At 39.1% G+C, this 21,056-nt stretch overlaps 1 protein-coding gene across 15 annotated transcripts in view; it reads right to left on the minus strand.

Annotated features, from left to right (window-relative positions):
• GCA (grancalcin) overlaps positions 1–21,056 on the minus strand; it is a 49,325-nt gene that overhangs the window by 25,642 nt on the left and 2,627 nt on the right. For 2 of the 15 annotated variants that reach the window (XM_058715134.1, XM_058715142.1), the window contains 4 exons: positions 12,389–12,577; positions 9,193–10,472; positions 8,978–9,092; positions 7,641–7,774 (listed from right to left, as the gene is read on the minus strand). In XM_058715134.1, the coding sequence (XP_058571117.1) occupies positions 7,641–7,760 (120 nt within the window). In that variant the 5' untranslated portion in view covers positions 7,761–7,774; positions 8,978–9,092; positions 9,193–10,472; positions 12,389–12,577. Of the gene's footprint in view, positions 1–1,464; positions 2,593–7,640; positions 7,775–8,977; positions 9,096–9,192; positions 10,473–12,388; positions 12,578–21,056 lie in introns of those variants that run through there. The other 13 variants (XM_058715140.1, XM_058715130.1, XM_058715141.1 and 10 more) reach the window with 11 other exon arrangements.

Consider the following 21,056-nt stretch of genomic DNA (forward strand, 5'->3'; position numbering starts at 1 on the left):
ATTGTGAGCCTCCTTTGGATTCTGTGTCTCCCTCTCTCTCTGCCCCTCCCCCACTCGTGCTGTCTCTATCTCTCATAAATAAACTTAAAAAAAAATTTTTTAAGACATCAATAAACAGATAAAGTGATAATTCCAACCACAGTCTTCAAAACTAGTAAGAATAGCAATACGAATACCGACAATAATAATGTACAGCTAATATTTACTGAAAGCTTTTTATAGGCCGGGTACTAAATACTTTCCGTTATGTGATTTGATTTTCCAACAACTTTATGAAGTATGAAAATACTATGTACGTTCTGCAGTTGAGGACCTAAAACTTAAAAGGTTTCCTAAACTAGTAAGAAGTAAGGCCATGGTTAAAATGTAGATAGTCTGATGTTTGTTTCCTGCTACGGTATGGTTTCTCTCTACTTTTTTCACTTTGCAACTTGGTATACATTTTTAAAACCTCAGAGAGGCATTTTATTGAGCATTTTTATGAGTCTGGAGGAGAAAGAAGTATCGAGATTGTTCATTATTCCATTTTGAACAAAAATCTTGACCTGATCCTTGAAGGATGAGTAGAGACTGCCAGAATGAAAAGAAAAAAAGAATTCTAAATTGGGGGGAGGAGGAGAGTGAAAAAGGTAGGATACTACCAATAGTTTGAAGAACTGCATCACTAGATGTGTACAGGGCAAAGGTATGGAGGAAGCATTGGAACTCAGGAAATGCACTTCAAACTCCAGGAAATGCATGACTAGATCATGAAGCAATTAAGAAAGTAAACGGTAAATGTTAAAAGGATATAATGGATAAAAAACAAACAAAAATAGATGGAGGTTTTTTTGTTTGTTTTGTTTTTTAAGTTACTTCTTTGAAGAGAAGAGACCAATAAAATGCCAAATATAGGAATTAAAAAGAGTATATAACCACAATTACAACTTCCAACTCTCAAAGGTGATTTAGGATAAACAGTTATGTAAGAAAAAGTAACCTAACCTGACCACTTCCCCCTAAAAATCTAGAACAGATTGCCCTTGGTAGAATAGCAAAAATTAGGAGACTTTTAGCATACCTTATTTATTCATAAGCAACTTAAAGGGAAGAAAACAAGAAGTGGTCAAAAAATCGGAAAGAGGACGTGTAGCAAAACTGAGGAAGGTGTGGGTCCACCACAAAACATCACTGAACAGGAAAAGGGTGCTTTGGTTCCTCTAAACCAAGAAGGCAATTTCTAAAAGCACAACACATCCCTGGCTCCACAAGGAGCACCTAAGGTGCCCCTCAGGGACCAGAAAATCTGTGGCTCCCCGCTCCCCTTGACCCCAGCTTCCAGCACAGTGCAGTCTCAGCCCCGCTGAGTACGGGAGACTAGCCACGCGAAGCAGAGACAGAAGGCGGACCCCTCAGGCTGGCACCGCCCGCAGGGACGCTCCACCTTGCAGGGGCGGAGGCTGCGGAGAAGCGACCAAGACTCACCCCTCCTCCGTATCCCGGGTAGGCCATGACGAGCTGAATAAGCGTCCCTCGTCACCCTTTGAGTCAGCGTGCGCCCAACTGGAAGAAAGGAGGAGGAACCGATGCAGATGCAAGGCAGATGCAGAAGCAAGTAAGGCAGAAAGATGCGCTAGCCGCGGGGTTTACTTCCCTGCGACCGCCCCTTCCCGGAGTCGAACCCCGCCTTGCTCGGCTCCGATTGGCTGAGTCCCGTCCCTCGGGGCCCAAGCTACCGAAACTCGAGCCTTCAAGGCATCTAATCCCACCCACCTCATCTCTGATTGGCTTCACGCACCCAGCCCCCCTCTTGCTCAGTTCCTATTGGTTCGCTCAGGTCTCGCGCTCTCTCCTCACCAAACTGCAGAGAAGGCTTTGCTCCGGTAACTTACTTACTCTCTTTTTGGCAAGGGTCTCCAGGTTGAAGTTTCCTTTTCCTGAGAACCCCTAAGCCCGCCAGTCCATGGTTTCTTTTAGCCTACTCTTCCACTCTTTTGAGCTGTGCTTCCAAATATACATTTGTGAATTTCAAAACTTTCAGTTACTCACATTTATTTTTGCGTAATGTTGACGTCACATCATCAAACTTTGAAACCTTCATCATCTCTGCCCCAAGGGGAGTGCTTCTGAGCTAAAACCCACTTCATGCGAAATTTTACCAGGTTATTTGTAGTTTGATAGAGAAATGGCGAATAGAGTTGCCAGATTTAGCACATAAAAACACAGAATGTTCAGTTAAATTTCATTTTCAAATAAATGATTTTTTTTTAATGTATGCAGGTCCCAAATATCACACGAGATATACACTTATACTGAAACGTTCGCTGTTTATACGTTAGTACACAGGATGGCCTGTATATTTTCTGGGAACTCTACCAATGACTCAACCTTTAGGCAAACTCTTCGGATATGCCCCTCAATTATATGCACCTAGCCAACAACTTGGTTTATATCACATGGTGAAAAAAGTTATTTTAATGTATTAAGTAACAGTATTTGATAGTTCTGCTATTCTCTGGAACTCAAATGAATTTTGTAGCTCTGGCTTTAAAAAGACCGTATGCACATACACACATGAGAGAACAGGATAGCTGTAGCTTTAGCTTAAAAATGGAAAAAAAAAAAAAAAAAGAGGATGATATTAGATCTGAAGAATATGACAACCAATAAAATGTATCTTAACATTTTAAGGATGGGGGATGAGATTTAGACATATATTAGCAGAGGAAAACAACCTTGCAAAGCTGAGTAACAATTGCCCAGCTACACAACAAAGAAGAAACATACCTTCTGAAATTTTATCAGGAAGAGGCAGAGAGAAAGGAAGATTGCTAATGTACAGGAGACTCTTGAGAAAGTGTGTGTTTAGTTCCTCTAACACAATAAGAAATACTTTAGGCAATAAAGTTAAATTAGTGGCATAAATAAATAGATGATAAAACCTACTTGACAAAAAGAAAAACATATGACTGTTAAAGCATCAAGTGATAATGCATTACAAAGCAAAACAAATCATAGCAAGGTCTGATTCTAAATGATTAACTACATACTCAAATGCTCAGAAAGGATTGAGTGTTTTACATCTACAGTGTTAGTCTAAATCTCTGGTCAGAATTTTTGTGCATTTTTTTTTCATCATAATAGACTGCGTTTGTATTGCATTTGTGTATATCAGGGATCAAGTCTCCTTAGCTCTCTTGCATTGCTACAAATCTACTTTCAAAGATAGGGATAGTATTTCCCTCAAGAGCAGAGAAATTTGTTGCAAGCTAACAAAGATACTCTCTCCTTCCAGGGCAAAGTTTGGGTAGGTTTGCTAGCAAGAAATTCCAAAACTTGCAGTTCCTCCATTCTGATACAAACTAACTGCTTGCACAGCACTTGCCTAGCAGGTCCAGCTCACGCTGAGGGATTTGGGAGCATGAGGAATCTATGGGAGCCTGAAGCTCACACTGCCTGTTGTGCTATGAACAATAAAATCCTTTGTCTCTGACAGAGGAATCTCATGCATCTGCAACTTCTATGAAACTGTGACAGGCTACTTATTGGCTTACAAGTGAGATAAAATGTCAAATCCTTCACAGTTCTTGGCAGTGGAGCTACAGAGCTACCTAGGGAAGTTCCTACTAAAGGGTAGCAGAAGATGCCGTTCCAAAATATGCCACTTTGGCGTAAGGATTATTTTGAATTGAAAGCAACTGAGAAGAAGCAGATACAAGAAAAGCTCCTGCCCTCCCTGCATTTGCCTAAAATCATGCCATAAATTTACAAAAGTGTCCTTCCTCCCTCTCTACCAGGAAGGACAAAGATGATTCCTGCGACAACTTAGACCCTTATCAATGGAGAAGATGCAGACATAAATCTGCATAACAAATCTTACACTTGATTACACTGCTTTTCCAGGTAACCTCCCCACAACTAGTCTCCCCCTCACCTTTCTTCCTTTTCTCTTTAGCTGAAAATGGTATCTAAGCTTGAATCACCTCTGAAAGTTATTAATTTTTCCCTGGGTATCTCCCATATATATGTGAAGATACATGTTATTAAACATCTGGGTTTATTCTGTTGGTAATCTGTTTTTTATTACAGGGGTGTCAGCCAAGAACTCAGAAAGGTAAAAGGAGAATTACTTTACCTCTTGTACAGAACACCACTGTCTGCAGCATCTCTCTAAACCTAGTACTTCAAATTATAAGTTTTCTAGTATAGGAATTTAAAAATTCAAATGAGCCCATAAAGAGGTTTTTTTTAAGTATATAGTAATGAAAATTTACCTCCATGATTCAGTTAGTATTGTATGACCAATGTCGTTTTATGAAAATGTAAAAACACTATGTTTTGTAAAAAAAAAAAAACAAAAAACAAAAATGTAGAAATTACATTTCTAAAAGGTAAAAAAAAACCATCCAATTTTAAATTATACATTTTCTTTTCTGAAAACACTCCATTATTCTATAAAAATAGCTGCTTACAGAGTGAATACTGTGTAACAGGCACCGTGTGCTGTGATGAGCTGTTGCTCAAAACAGCTCCATCAGGTATATACTATTATTATCTCCATTTCACAAATGTGAAAAGTATGGTGGAAAACTGTATATCACTTGCCCAGAGTTGCATAGTTGGTAGCAAAGCTGAGATTAGAACTCAGGCCACCTTGGCTGCAGAATGTAATCTCTAACAATGCATTTTCCCTTCCCTGCCCACTCCCCACCGTATCATTTTAAAATACAGTAAAAATGATTTACACTATAGGAGAAAATGGTTTAAGGAGTAGAAAAACAGCACACCAATAACTAGACAAGTAGACAAGAAAATTCATTGTTTTGACTAAGATGAGCCAATCAAATTACTTCTCTTACACAAGATACAAGTTTTCTGGTGAGCATTGAGCTTTCATGATTATGTCTACTTATGGTATTTCTTCCTAATCTTCTTGAACTTTGGTCTTACCATAAATTTAGATATTAAACTAACCAGTAAAATACAAACACTGAATTAATAATGTTTTCCTTTCCTATCTGTTGCTACCTCATTTTTCTTTCCCTCTATACAGGGGGGTGGGGGAGTAGGGAGTAGGGATAGGAGAGACAGGGACATAAGCGCCAAGCGTAAAATTTTAATGCTCCTCGGCAAACTTCAGTTGCAGAACCAAAGGCTACCTCTCTCACAGAATTTATTTATATATGCTAAATACTATAACAAGACATACCGACTAATGAAAAACAACATTACAGGAGCTTATTTTATATCATTAAGAAATTTCACTTAGACTGATTCATTTATTCAAAAAATTATTGAACATCTATAATGTGGCAATGGTTTAAATAAGAAAAAAAATACACCAGGGTTGGAGGAAGTTTTGTACTTCTGGACGTTACATTCTGGCAGAGAGAACAAACAAAAAGTGAAGACAATAAATCAAGTCTGTGGTATGTTAGGAGAGGATAAGTGCTGTGGAACAAAAGGAAAACAAAAGCTGGGTTGGGGGAGTAAGGTGACAGAGCAGGTTGCTAAAGGTAACCTCATTGAGAAGGTGAAGTTTGAGCAAAGACTTGACCTGAGTAAGTTAGACATGTAGTAACCTGCAGGAAGAATGTTCCAGCAGAACTAGAGCTACAGTTCTAAGGCAGAAGCCTTCTGACCTGTCAGAGAACAGCAAGGAGGCCAGTGAGTCTGGTGTGGATGGAGCCAGAGGGAAAGTCTAATAATGGTTACAGAGGAGGGGGAATGGGGCAGGTCACCCTGGGCCTTTATTAGGCATTGTAAAGACTTTATACTCTGGGTGAGATTAAGAACCCACTGAGGGTTTGGGGCCTTAGCAGAATATAATATGATTTAATTTGTAAAAGATCACTCTTCCAGCTGTGTTGACAATAGACTGAAGGGGGTTAGCTTAGAAGCAAGGAGATCCAGGCGCGCCTGGGTGGCTCAGTCAGTTGAGCGTCCGACTTCAGCTCAGGTCATGATCTCGAGGTCTGCGGGTTCGAGCCCTGTGTCAGGCTCTGTGCTGACAGCTTGGAGCCTGGAGCCTGCTTCGGATTCTGTGTCGCCCTCTCTCTCTGCCCCTCCCCCGCTCATGCTCTGTCTCTCTCTCTCTCTCTGTCAAAATGGATAAACATTAAAAAAATTAAAAAAAAACAAAACAAGGAGATCTGATAGCAATCTGTTGGTAATTTAGAGATGGTGGTGTTTACCAGGGTTAGCAGCTGAGATGGGAGATGTGGTGAAATTATTTTTTATTTTTAAGGTAAGGTACTGATGTTTTCGATTTGCCCTTTATTTATTTATTTTTTTTGTTAATGTTTATTTATTTTTGAGAGTGAGACAGACAGAGTGCAAGCTGGGGAGGGGCAGAGAGAGAGGGAGACACAGAATCTGAAGCAGGCTCCAGGCTCTAGGCTCTGAGCTGTCAGCACAGAGCCCGACGCAGGGCTCGAACCCACAGTGAGATCGTGACCTGTGCTGAAATCAGACGCTTAACCGACTGAGCCACCCAGGTGCCCCTAGATTTGCCCTTTAATGACATGGTGATAAATAACTCTCTCCTTGACCAAACTCTAGCCGGGTTCTTCTGAGCTCTCTTCTTGACTAAGCCTTAATCCTGACCTATAAAGAATTGAACAAACACTAACATAGTTTGACAGCTCCAGGCTGCATCCCTAGGAAGACTGTAGCTCCCTTTAAGGTACTTATCTGAGAGAACTCAAGCCTGCCAAAAGAATTTACTGTTTGTTCCAGCCAACATCTGAAGATCGGGCCTACTCTCCTAGTCTCTATGAGAGGGTAGGAGCCTAACTTGGAGAAACGCCAGCAGACAAACCCAGATGTGTTTCACATCGACTAAACCCTTCTTACTGCTTTTTGTAATTTTTCTTTTTCCTGACACTATAAAGCCCCCGCTTACTCCTTTCCTATTCTCTCACTCTCCCTTTTAAATACCCTGTCACTTCTGTACAAATCAAAGTTGAATTCCATCCACTCTGGACATTTTTCCCCATTATTGTTATTGTAAAGATTTCCCTATTATTTAGTATAAATAGTATATTATGGATTAAAATCATCCTTAGCAGTTTAACTAGTCCTGCTTTGTTTATCTTTGCCAATGGTAAAGACCAAGGAAGAGTTGTTTGGGGTGGCCAAATCAAAACTCAACGTGGTACATGTGAGACTTGGGATGTCTGTGAAACTAGGTGATAGTGTGAGGTAGGTTGTTGATCTAAGAGGCTGGATGGAGTGAACAGCTTAACTAGTGATGGTTTGTACCAACCACCCAGCATCTGTATCTTAATGAACCTTGCTATTCTCCACTTGTTACATATGCAGCAACTGTTGGGAGGTAGGGAAGAACTTGGTGGGACGTGGAAGGTATTCCTCCAAAGTGGTCTTAAAGTGAAAATTAATTGCTAATGCTGGTAATGAAATAAGAGGGGCCCAAGAAATGAATACCCCTTACATCATTTTCCTAGAAATTAATAACAGAAATAGATTTATGACCTAGTAGATAAAAGGTATAGCTTATTACATACGCAAAATGATTCTGGCAAATTTTAAGTCCATGTAGTTTGAGAAACTACACACACACACAATGTCTCAGCTCATGCTGCCATAACAAAACACCATAGACTGGCTGGCCTAAAGAACAGGAGGAGTTTATTTCTCACAATTCTGGAAACTGAAGGTCCAAGATCAAGGTGCCGGCAGGGGCAGTGTCTGGTCAGAACTCTCTCCTTGGGTTGCAGATGGCCGCCTTCTTGCTGTATCCACACATGGTTCTTCCTCATTCTTGCTCTGTCCTCTATGTGGGTGGAGAGAGACAGAGGAAGTAAGTTCTCTGTTGTCTCTTCTTATAAGGGCATTACTCCCATCGTGAGAGTTATACCTTCTTCATCTCATCTAAACCTAATTACCATCCAATGATTCCCAATATCATTATACTGGGGCTTAGGGCTTCAACAAATGAATTTTAGGGGGGCACAGTTCCATCTATATAGCACACCAAATCTGGAAGGTGAGGAAGAGGAAATATGTCCATACGTTAGTCATAACGTCCACTGTTGTGTCATCACCTTAGATCTGCCCTAGTATTTGTTTATCTATTTTATGCTAAAATGTATTCATACAGATTTCATGCCATGGTTTTAATTGATATACATGCAATAATTGTCATACTTTTTGAGGAAACTATTTATTGTTTTTATGGAATAACATATTGTATGGAATAATGAAGGCTCTGTATGTATTATTTGTACAAGGCATAAAAATGTGACAGTATAAAATGAAACTATCCAGTAACAATTTTATTATAAAACTATTGCAAGTGCCTAAGGGTTAATGCCCACTAGTGAGGACAGAGAAAAATAAGCTTCACAAATAAGACAGAAGTAAATATTATTTGTCTTTTATTACTGAGACCAGCCACTTGACAAACTGCCCTTATTCAGCTAAGCTTTCAACAACAGTTTTTCTGTTTCTAATTTCCGTAACATTAAGTACTCTTTTGGCAGAAGCACAAACTCAAAAGCAATTTAAAAAAGAGTAATGCGGGGCGCCTGGGTGGCGCAGTCGGTTAAGCGTCCGACTTCAGCCAGGTCACGATCTCGCGGTCCGTGAGTTCGAGCCCCGCGTCGGGCTCTGGGCTGATGGCTCGGAGCCTGGAGCCTGTTTCCGATTCTGTGTCTCCCTCTCTCTCTGCCCCTCCCCCGTTCATGCTCTGTCTCTCTCTGTCCCAAAAATAAATAAAAAAAAAAACGTTGAAAAAAAAAAAAAATTTAAAAAAAAAAAAAAAAAAAAGAGTAATGCATATATGAAAAGTGTCAACAGGGCTCTTCAGAGAGGTGAAGAATGGTAGTTTTGTAATACATACTTCCTCACTTGGATCATCAGGCACTATTAAGCAATCTAGATTCAATGCAAACTTCTTGAGAAATTCTAAAACTGTATCTAAAATGTTGACCACAAAATGTGTCCACAAAAAAATCCTCAAAAACAGCTGCAATACTTACGCGCCTAGGTGGCTCAGTCAAGTGAACATCCAACTCTTGATCTCAGCTCAGGTCTTGATCTCAGGGTCGTGAGTTCAAGCCCCACATTGGACTCCACACTTGGCGTGGAGCCTACTTAAAAAAGAAAGAAAGTAAAAGAGCAAGCTGCAATACTGATTAATAACCTTGATAAAATAATCTGTTACTCAGGAAATGTTGGAAAAATACCCACCTTACATGTTAAATCCAGGTTTCATGCTTGTGAATATCAATTAGACTCCATATTAATAACATGGGATCGTATACTTTCAAAATTATAGAAATATAGAAAAAACTAATGTTGACTGAATACTTATTTTAGCTGGTGCTTATCCTTGGTTAGTAACTTGCTCACATACAATGGAAATTAAGTTAGAGTAGTCCTGTTACAAAAAAACAAAAATATTTTGATCAAAAACATAAAAGTGCTTAAACACATTACAGACTAAAAGCTGAGATCATTCCATTTCTACACTAATGCTTAGTTGTTTTGCATATGTGTGAAGATAAGATTGCCCCTCTCTCTCATCAATGTGAAACTATTGGTAAGAATAAGACCCAGTAATAGAAATTTTAACAACTACAACCTATTTATTTATATAGCACATGACGCTTTTCATAGCTATTTTGGACATTATCATATTTGAGTTTCCTCCAAATCTTGTGAAATTAGTAGCACCAATTATATTTTAAGAGGAAACTAAGATAGTAATAAGTTGAATTATGGAGGGAGACACAGATCGAAAGAGTTGCAAAATATTTTTAAAACAAAACATGACCTGATTTATTCATGTTTGGAAAATGACAACCTACAGTGCTCCTATAGTTTTGAATGAATGAATGAATGACTATATGAATGAAGTCCCATGCTTAGAGCTTTTTATGTTGCTTAAACTAAGAATTAAACTGGGTAGGGGCGCCTGGGTGGCTCAGTCGGTTAAGCGTCCGACTTCAGCTCAGGTCACAATCTCGCGGTCCATGAGTTCGAGCCCCGCATCAGGCTCTGGGCTGATGGCTCAGAGCCTGGAGCCTGCTTCCGATTCTGTGTTTCCCTCTCTCTCTGCCCCTCCCCCGTTCATGCTCTGTCTCTCTCTGTCCCAAAAATAAATAAAAACGTTAAAAAACAATTAAAAAAAAAGAATTAAACTGGGTAGAACTTTATTGCTTGAGTTATCCTAAATTAAAAACTGAACTAAATAAAAAGAAAAAAAAAATTGGTGCTCTCTGTGTATATAGTCCCTGAGGTTGGGATTATGATATATACTAACATTGATGAGGACTCATGATCAGAAATGGTGTCAGGAGCAACCTGGGTAGGTGTAACAAGCCCAGCTAATGCCCCATCCAAGATTTGCTTCATTTCACCTACCTCGGACGTTTGTTTTGCTCTCCTGCCTTTAGCCAAAAAACTCAGTCGCTGCCATATCCATCAGAAAACAGCAGATGGCACACTCAAGCATAGTAATTGAGAAACTGCAATAAAGTCACCATTTACAAAGGTGTTAATACAGTTAAGATTCCCCAAAAAGGGATGATGGGGCATCTCAGAGCAAGCTACGATGAGAATCCATTACTGCCCTTAGGATGAGAGGGCAAGGCAAAGAAGCAGTGTTGAAACCTAAAGAGAGTAGCTATACAGAGACAGCCATCTGACACATGACCTTTAGTAGAAGGATACATGATGAACTACACAGAAGGGAGCTGAGGGAACAAATACTACAACCTCACTCTTTTCCCTGCCTCTGATCACCTGTCAGTGCTTCCACTGGCTGATCTCAATCAGAAGCCAGCGGGAAAGAGTTCATGGATGCAGTCCATAAAGGTCAGCATCCCAGGGCACAGTGCAAAATAGAGGGTAGAGCATGGGTCTTCAGGAACAAGTGGAAAATATCATGCATGTTGAAGAAAAAGAAATTCCACAACTTACACTTACAATCCTGACAGAATTTGACAACTTGTCAATGAGAAACTCAACCCATTTAATTTTTCTGTAAGGTAAGGCAAAAATCCAGGCAAATTGCATACAACAAATATTTATAGAATAATTATATTGAATGGTGAATTAAATCCAAAGGGATGATTAAACAAATAGGCTATATAGAAGGTGGGGGGAAGGAGGGAGAGAGAGGAAGAGACAGAGATAGAAAAGATAGAAAGAGAGAGAGAGAGCGAACATGAACCTAAGTTTTTATTCAGCCACCATGATTCTAGTAAAGGAGAATGTAACCTAGCAACAGAAGCTTTACAAAACGGTTTGCTCATAAATTGTTGAAAATGGTAGTGATATCAGAATGCATAATTAAATAAAGAGAAGTTACCAAAACGCTGACTGGGGACAGAGAGAACTAATATCTAAGTAGATGGGTAAGAAAGATCAAGTGGTTTGTGGGGTGCCTGGGTGGCTCAGTCGGTTGAGCGACCGACTTTGGATCAGGTCGTGATTTCACGGTTTGTGAGTTTGAGCCCCGTGTCCGGCTCTGTGCTGACAGCCCAGAGCCTGGAGCCTGCTTTGGATTCTGTGTCTCCCTCTGTCTCTGCCCCTCCCCAACTCATGCTCTGTCTCTCTCTGTCTCATAAATAAACATTAAAAAAAATTGAAAGAAAGATCACGTGGTTCTTAATATTCAAATTCTGATGTAAAACCTTTCTACACATTATTTTAAATAAATATTCACATAAAGTGAAAACTGTTTAGAAGGAAACAAAACTAATTTTTGCTGGAAAAGCATGTGCCTAAAATAGATCTTTTTCAGTCTAAATTTGAAAAAAAGTAAGTATAATCTCAACCTTGCAGGAAAACATTTATCTTTAAGTTTGTGACCCTATCATAGTTTTTCAATAATGAAAAAAACAGCCGATACTTAGATCAATTTTGGTATTTCCTCCTGATTGATATTTGGTAATATTTATGTATAAAACTATCAGCTAACCACATCATGTGGTTAATACCAATAAATTAATTACCAATGTCATAAATTAATACCAATGTCAGAGTTAGGATAATTTCTCTTTATCACTACTGATTTCATTTATTTACACACACATTGTGAGTTCAAGGGAATATGTTAATTGGTGTATGTACTATATTTTCTTATTTTCTGTATTCCTGACTCTCAGGCATCTGGGGCCTCTCCGCCTCAAGAGAGACTGGCCCTCTTAGAGACAGGCAATTCTTAGAGATAGCAAATGACTCAACTGTCATACGTAAACTAGGCAATCCACAGTCCCTGCCCTAAACTACCTCCTTTCTGGGTTCTTTCACCCCAAAGGACAGTACTTCTCTGCATTAATCTCCCCGGGGCTGGACAACAGGCAGCTAGAGATAACCTCCCTGCCCAGAGCCCTCTAAAATTATTCAAACTCGTCAATTCTAACCCTACCTACCTTACCTTGCATTGCCTTTCCCATAGAAACCACAATCAAGGTTTCTGCCCATGCTTCCCTTGTTCCTTCTGCCTCTTGACTGACCCTGGCATTTCTCTATGTGGTCCTCCATGGGTGATGTGCCCCTCTTCTTGGAAATTGTAACAAACTGTTTTTCCAATGGCAGTCACCTCTGATCTGTTGGCCTTACCATACTGGAAAAATAAGAAAATTTACATGTTAAAACAGTTGGTACTAGTCATTATTGTTTACGCTAACGCCTAAAAGAACTGGGCAATAAATAGTTTAGAGCTTTATAATTGACTCCAAGTTCATCTTCTGGCTCTGTGACATTGGGTAATGTAATAAAACTTTTATGAATCTTGGTTCCTCCTCTGGAAAATGGGGATATTCCCTTCTAGAAGATCCATTAGTCCCCTTTATGTTGTTCTCTGCTTTTATAAAATAAGTCTATACCAAATTATCTTTATCTTTATCTTCCCATTGGGAAATATAGATTACCTACCTTTTCTCTTATCTGTTAAAAATTCTATATATCGTTCATAGTTGCGATTTTACTTAATTGATACCAGCCAAATCGGTTCTGACACAGTTAATATTGACAGTAAAAACCCCACAAGGTGGCGGCAGAGGAAACACAATTATAAGCAGGTTGTATACAAGAGCCTGAGGAGGGAAGCAAGGTCTGGCTTCCCCTTTCTGAATACCTTTCTGAGAATGGGGAGATACAGCCGAATGTCAACCACTTGGCCTGGGCTGCTTTGAGTCTGCCACTTCCTCAGAGAGTCACTTGTCATCAAAGTTCCAGGCACTTAATGAGCCACAGGCAGTTCTTGGGCCCACCTGAGAACCTGGGTCAGCTTTTGGAATTCATTTTGTGAAGAAGCTCAAGTTTTCTCTACAATTCATTGTAGCATTCCACAAATATTAAATGTTAATATTATTCTTAATTCCTTTTTTTAAAGTTTATTTATTTATTTTGAGAGAGAGTGCAGGAGGGGCAGAGAGCGAGGGGAGAGAGACAGAGTCCCAAGCAGGCTCCATACTGTCAGCACAGAGCCTGATGTGGGGTTCGAACTCATGAATGAGATCATGACCTAAGCCAAAACCAAGAGTTGGCCGCTTAACCAACTGAGTCACCCAGGCGCCCCAAATATTATTCTTAATTCCTAATCAATGACATACAGCACATTTATGTGCACATAACTAGTCTGTTCCTGAAAAAGAAAATATTTATAAAATGTATTAAATCAAACACCACTCGCAATCGATGCTTGCAGCCTTATTTACATTTATCCATCTATTAAAATCATAAATCCTTCATCTTGAAATATTTTTAAGTGCATCACTTGTAGTAATAAAATAATTTGGACCGCTCTGTAACTAAAAACAAATTCCCACATAGCACAATATGTCTCTCTTGAATCTTTTACTGCATTGGAGGAGAAAGAATCAATGAATTAACACCATCTGTGCTAACTAAGTTCCAAAATTTTTGCACCAGTTCTAAAGGTTGGGAAGGACTATGCAAACTCCCCTAAGTCTATACACCTTCAACACAAATATGCATTATAGACAAGCAAATGCAATGCACAAACACACGTCCTAATTAGGAATTTAAAGGAGAAAGATTAAATCATTTTAGCAGGAATCAGGAAATATTTTACAAAAGTATTTTTAAGATATTTTAAAATATTTTAAAAAGTAAATCATAAGTTGTACAAATATGAAATCATTACACATTTTAGGATCATTTGCTTTATAAAATGTGGTATCATTTGCAGCCTGAGTGAATTGGTGTGTCATTCTTTGAGTCACTGACTGATTCTACTCATGCCTTCTTTCACTTATAACAAGCATAGAATTCCCTTTCCGTCCCTCAACAAAGTCCCTTTCCCTCCCTCAACAATATGATATACTGTTTTCAGAACTTGCCCAAATTTTCTCATATGTGGTTCTGTGAAAAAATGGCTGGGGCAAAGACAGCTGCCCAGCCTAAACTCAGAGTTTTGACTTGTTGGGAGACAGTTCAAGAAGGCTGTACTACTTGGGGCACCTGAGTGGCTCAGTCGGTTGAACACTGGACTCTTGATTTTGGCTCAGGTTGTGGGATTGACCCTGTGTAGAGCTCCACACTGGTCATGAAGGCTGCTTGGGATTCTCTCCCTCTCTCTCTGTCCCCTCCCCTCTTGAGCTCTCTCTTCTTCTCTCTATAAAATGAAAAAAAGAAGTCTCTGGTACAATATTTCTATTTCTTTAAAGAATTCTTTATAGGTCATGTTCTGGTCTTTGTGGAATTTTTTTCTCACAACATTTTTTTTTTTTTAAATGAGTCTCTTGACCTAGTCATGGCCTTGAGGTCATCAGGGATTAGCCACTGTCATATTCAAAATCATGCCTTTTATCAGGCAAAAGTTAATGTCCCTTGTCTTCCTCAGAAGAAATTGTGTCAGGGATGCCAGAAAGACTTGAGGTGAGGCCTATTTAAAACTTGGTTCCTTGGACCAGAGGAAAGTCCTTACTGTAGTTGATTGTACAAGTAGATATTCGTGGACTGTTTAGCATGACCACCAGATTCTCTGACACCACCAGTGTGCTTTTCTCCTCCAAATGTACCTCTAGTCTCAGTCCCAAAGTATAAAATGTATAAAAGATGATCTGCTGTCTTTGGAGTAGGAGTGGGGCCCAGAGACTTGCCCACTGAGCCTCTCTCCATACCCCTCTAAGGTATCACTATGTCATATTAAGTTTCCTCAAAGTACAGTTTGAATATTAGTCACCAAGGGTATGACAGACTTGGAATAACAGTGGCTACACAATGGAGCTTTATTGGGTGTGAAACTTGGATTTCCTGATAGTCTTCCTAATTTCCCTCTTAATGGTAGAAGAAGTATAAGAAATTCCAGTTGCTTAACATAAGGAAGACAGTTGTTTTGAACCAGAGGGGTCGCTGATTCTCTTTGCTGAACCAATGGGTTGGGGACTACCCAGAGCCTAGGTAACAATTAGGTGTAAGATAAGCTAAAATTCCTCTAACGTCACTCAGGTTCAGATTTTCTGCCCTTGTTTGTTACTTTCCAGTTCACACACATTAGATGACCTTTTTAGTTGAATTTATATATGATCCATTTTTTTCAAATATCTGCTGGAGATTTACATTCTGAAGTGTTCACAGTGCTACTGCCGTGAAGGTATGTATTTTCTGTGATGTAGAATACATTTCATTTGTTCTAGGCAAATATCTGACAGTGTCCAGGTCAATGGATTTGGTAGACGAATGTTGCAAACTACATTTCTCAGAACAAAGTGCTGAAAATATATGTTCATTTATATCTTGGCTTTAGCTAAACTGAATGGGAATGACCCAGGAAGTACGCAAAGCACAGCTGAGTTTTTCATATTCACCTGGGTAGCCTAGGAAACTACTTACCTACTCACTAAAATTTATCTGTAACCCCCAAATCATTACTTTTGAGGAATCATTGGTGGATCTGTGCAGAGTAGCAAAAAATTTGAATAACCTGATGCGGATGTTCCCAGCCGAGGCTGAACAAGGTGAAGTTTTCCCTTCTTGTTTCAGCTCTCATACTATGAACAAGTGTCCTTTTCATGGTATATTTAGTGCCGATTTTTTGCATTTTTGTGCTTTTTGTTGGTGATTTCACTGTTTAAAATGACTCCAAGCAGAGTCCTGAAGTGTTATCTGGTGTTTCCAAGCACATGAAAACTGTGATGCATCTCACAGAGAAAATGTGCATTGGATAAGCTTCCCTCAGGTATGAGTTATAGTGCTGTTCAGCGTGAGTTCAATGTTAACGAATCAACAGTACATATTACATAAGGTGTCTTTAAACAGAAACACACACAAATCAAGGTTATATATTGATTCGTTTTTAAAATGTTGTGAGCAGAGTGTGACCTCATTCTGCATATCCCCAAGAGCAGTGGTTCTGTATTCAGTGATTCAGTACAACTTTATAGTACAAAACTATCATGAATAATGAGACTCTGCTGGACTCAGCCAGCACTAGGCTAGCAGAGGCCCTAACACCTCGTCCTCACTTCTGGCTGGAGAGCAGAATCACAAGTGGAATTGAAAGGGAAAATAACTGACACGAAAGTTCGAACAGTGGAGATTTGGATGCAGTGGATAATTGTATACATCTTTCCATGTGAGTCTAATATGCAGCTCACCGGGCTTGAGAACAACTTCCTAACTCACTCTGTGGCCACAACAAGAATTGAACGGCTGCTTTGGCACTACCTCCCATTGGGGGTGCTCTCCAAGGGCAATATGTGTGCTCCAGTAGGGAAATCAGCTGGAAAACAAAATTTTCTAGCTTTCCTTGGGTCATCTGTGTATTTTAAAATTTAAATAAAATGGTTTGAGCGCCTAGGATAAACAGTGCCTTACTATTAAATATCAGAATTGTTTAATTTATGAGCAGATACCACTTTATGTTAGGGAAGGATACAACCCAGTTCCAGCCAATGAAATAAATATACAAGAAATTCTGCTGCGGGGGCGAGGGGGGCGCTCCTAGGACATTTTTTTTTCCCTTCACTGTTGGGAGGAAGCAAATGGGAGAAACTTGATGCTCCAACCCTCTACAACAAGCTTTTAACTGAAGCTGTGAGAAGAAATAATGTTTGTAGCTACTGTAGCCATTTTGCAACCATGAGACGCATCCTAGGGTTCTGACATCAATGAATGCACTGACTCCTCTTGTTATGTGAGAAAAACCAATCCTTCTGGCTGCACCACATTTACTCAGCATTCTTCATCTTGTAGCTGAAAGCATGCCTACAGAGATGGCCCTTTCCATTCTGCAGAGCATTGTAAGTCTGGCACTATCCCTAAGATGTCTGAAGATTCCTCGGGGGCTTATGCTCTCATTGTCACCCTTGGATGGAATTCTCAATCCACGTTCCCTGTCACAATTTCAGCAGATACATTTTCTTCCTATGCAGCTCTGCTGTACCACATGGGGTCACCAACTCCCTTTATTCACCAAAGCACCACAACACAAAGCTGTTCTTTGTGGCAGACTTTTATGAAAGATCTGGGACCAAGAAGGGTCAGTACAGCAAGTGCAACATAAGAATGTGCTTGTTATTCAATAATAGGCATTGCTGCCCAAATATCCCAGCCATCCCTGCTACTGGGAATCTCCCGCAGACTCTTTCTCCCCTTGGCATGTCAACATGGTCTCCCTATGAAGATCTCTTCTTTGGAGACCTCTTCCTCATCTCAGATCACTCCCTGTTGAAGAGATGTGTATATGCACACAGGCATATACACCTATATTTACATAATAAGATATTGGTAGGAAATACACTTAAAATATTAATAATGCTTATCTCTGGGTGATGGGAGGACAAGTAATTAATACAATCATCTTCAGTATTGTGTTATTTCCTTCCAAAATTTCTACAGTGAACATAAACTGTTTCTTAAGTGAAACATTAATTTTATTAAAATATTCAATTCCCGAATACATTTCATATCCTATTGCATGCCTGGCAATGATATGAAATATATTCAGTTTGCATGTGTTAACTTAGTATACTGACATTTGTCACAAAGCAATACTAGAAATTGGAAATGTTCTTCCCAGATCTAAATGCTGAATTGCCCTTCTTTTTCCGATGTTCACTCTCCTTTCACCTACACATCTTCCTCTTCTACTCATATTAATTCTGCTCTTCAAATTCATCACAGCCTCTAGTGCTTGGGCTCTCTAGAGCTGAGGTCTCCAAGGAGTTTGTTTTTGATTCCTTATTACTAAAAGTAGTTGACCGTGGACCATAATAAACTTTTGTATGTACTCACTTAGAAAAATCTTTACGTATACAACTATAATAATTTATCATAAAATACAAACAAATTAAATAGTAAGGCATCAGATGAAGATGGAATGACATTGTTCAATGTCATTGATATAATCCAGTGGGTTAACAATAAAAGGTATTTTGTAATTGACAATGCTTTTTTATTTAAAAAAATCTTAGTTTAACCCTTTGTGATTTAGCAATTCAAATAGATTGATTCAATTTATGTTAATATTTGATTTCAATAACTCGTTCTATAGCACACCTACTTCAAAACTTTGTCAGTTATAATATGAACAGGTGAAATAAAAATATTTAACTAATTGTATGGGGGTGGATATTAAGTAATTAGAGCAGCAACCCTTTAATCAAAATGAACACAGGATGAGACATCTAACCCCAAGTGTTTACCAGCTAAATGTCAACTGTCATTTCAAGGAAAAACACAATGACGCTCTAATCCCTCTGATTGAAGCTTGCTCTCAACCATTGGTTTTAAAATCAAGTAAAAGGGGGCGCCTGGGTGGCGCAGTCGGTTAAGTGTCCGACTTCAGCCAGGTCACGATCTCGTGGTCCGTGAGTTCGAGCCCCGCGTCAGGCTCTGGGCTGATGGCTCAGAGCCTGGAGCCTGTTTCCGATTCTGTGTCTCCCTCTCTCTCTGTCCCTCCCCCGTTCATGCTCTGTCTCTCTCTGTCCCAAAAATAAATAAAAACGTGGAAAAAAAAATTAAAAAAAAAAAATAATAAAAAATAAAATCAAGTAAAAGAAGCATGGCCAATTTCTGCCTTTGAGGTAAAGGTGTTGTTTTAACAAAAACATGTCCAAGTGACTGTTTTTGAAAAGACTTAAGCTATGGAGGAAGCATTTGGAAAAACAGATGTTTGGAAAAATGTTCACTGATACCTGATTTTTTTTTTCTAACAGTGTTTGTTATGTAAAAAGACGTGTACATGTGCATGCTTACAACCAGACCTTTATAACTGAATTGGTAAAAATAATTGAGAACTGAGTATCAGGATCTAATAAACTTAGCTAAAAGTTTTAGCTTTCTGTTTTGGAACTCCTGTTTTGAAATACAAAGCTGTGACAGTACACTTTCAATAACCTTCTCTGCTAAATCAGTCTATCAGCTTCTGTTTCTTGAAAAAAGTGATACTGTCTAAAAACTCAATTACATGGCTAGTTATTATATAGGTTTATATATACGTCACTAATTTATTTCCACTATAAATTGTGCATTCTCTGAGAGGTAGCAACATCTCTTACTCATTGCTTATATAAGAATGCTGGCAGTCGCTTCTTGGACTGGTGCTAAGTGCTTTATGGTCTAACCTTTGAACAACCTTATGGTATGGTACTGGTGTTCTTGTTTCACAAGTGCAAAATTTTAGGTGGTTTTTCCTAAGACCACACAGCAATTAAGAGGCAGTGCTGAGGGTTACCTGGGTGGCTCAGTTGGTTAAGCACTGACTCTTGGTTTCCGCTCAGGTCATGATCTAACGGTTCAGGAGTTTGAGCCTCACATCGGGCTCTGTGCTGACATTGTGGAGCCTGCTTGGGATTCTCTCTCTCTCTCTCTCTCTCTCTCTCTCTCTCTCTCTCTTTCTCTCTCTCTCTCTCCTTCTTCTTCTTCTCTCTGCCCCTCCCCTGCTTGTGCTGTCTCTGTCTCTCTCAAAATAAATACCTGAACTTAAAAAAAAAATAGAGGCAGGGCTGAGATGTGAGTTCTGATGTCCTGGCTCAGGGTCATGATGCTTAATCAGAACAGTATACTGCTAGATTAAGTTTAAAACCACGTGCAGCTGTGAAATTATACTTCCAGTTTGCCAAAAAGAAAAAAAAAAGTACAATTACTTCTCAATTGTACAAAACTCAGATGAAAAGTTGGATAATGGCAGGAGTCAGTTATCTTGTATCTTTCTGAATTACTGTTTCTGAGAACAAAATGCTAACAAGTGACTTTTAAAATTGATGAGGTGATGGGGCCTAAAATGTTTCTTTTGGGTTTAAAAAGAAAAGGCAGGTCTAGAAAAAAGGAAACAGATAAAATTCAACAGATTTTCTATCCCAAAGGAAAGAGGAAACAGAAACTGATATTTAGACAACAAGGAAGAGAATGAAAATGAAACTTATCAGGAAAATTGACAGAGGAAAATGCCCAAACAAAAAGCAGAAAATAAACTAAATCATGCTGCAAACTTGTGGATAAAGAAAAAAGACATGTTTTGAGAGACTGGCTCGGATTCCCCCCCCCCACCCCAATCTCCTTCTTCCAGAAGGGGTCCTATCAAGATGATGGAAGATTCTTAAAAAAGATGTTCCTTTCTATTTTCCTTCAGGCTTCCCCACCCATTCTCAGTCCTCATCATTCAATCCTCATCCAGCAAAGTGACTCTTACTTGAGAATAAATATGAATTGTTGTTGATGGATATTATGGAATGGTAATGGTGTGATTTAAAGGAGGCTGTCTATATGGAAAATCAACCGGTGAAACTATAATGTGCATTATTATCTAGGTCTTACCAAGATCAGGAACAAGACAAGGGTGCCCACTGTCCCCACTCATATTCAACATAGTACTAGAAGTCCTGAACAGAGCAATCAGGCAAGAAAAAAGAAAGGAAAGGCATCTGAATTGGACAAAAAGAAGTAAAGTTGTATCTATTTGCAGGTGACATGATTCTATACAGAGAAAAATTTAAAGACTCCACCAAAACCTAATTAGATCTCATCACCTAATTCATTCAGCAAAGCTGTAGGATATGAAATCAATATACAAAAATCAGTAGCATTTGTATACACTAAAAATGAATTATCTGAAAGAGAAATAAAGAAAATGA

Source organism: Neofelis nebulosa, chromosome 2 (genome assembly GCF_028018385.1).
Source record: "Neofelis nebulosa isolate mNeoNeb1 chromosome 2, mNeoNeb1.pri, whole genome shotgun sequence".
NCBI lineage: Eukaryota > Metazoa > Chordata > Mammalia > Carnivora > Felidae > Neofelis > Neofelis nebulosa.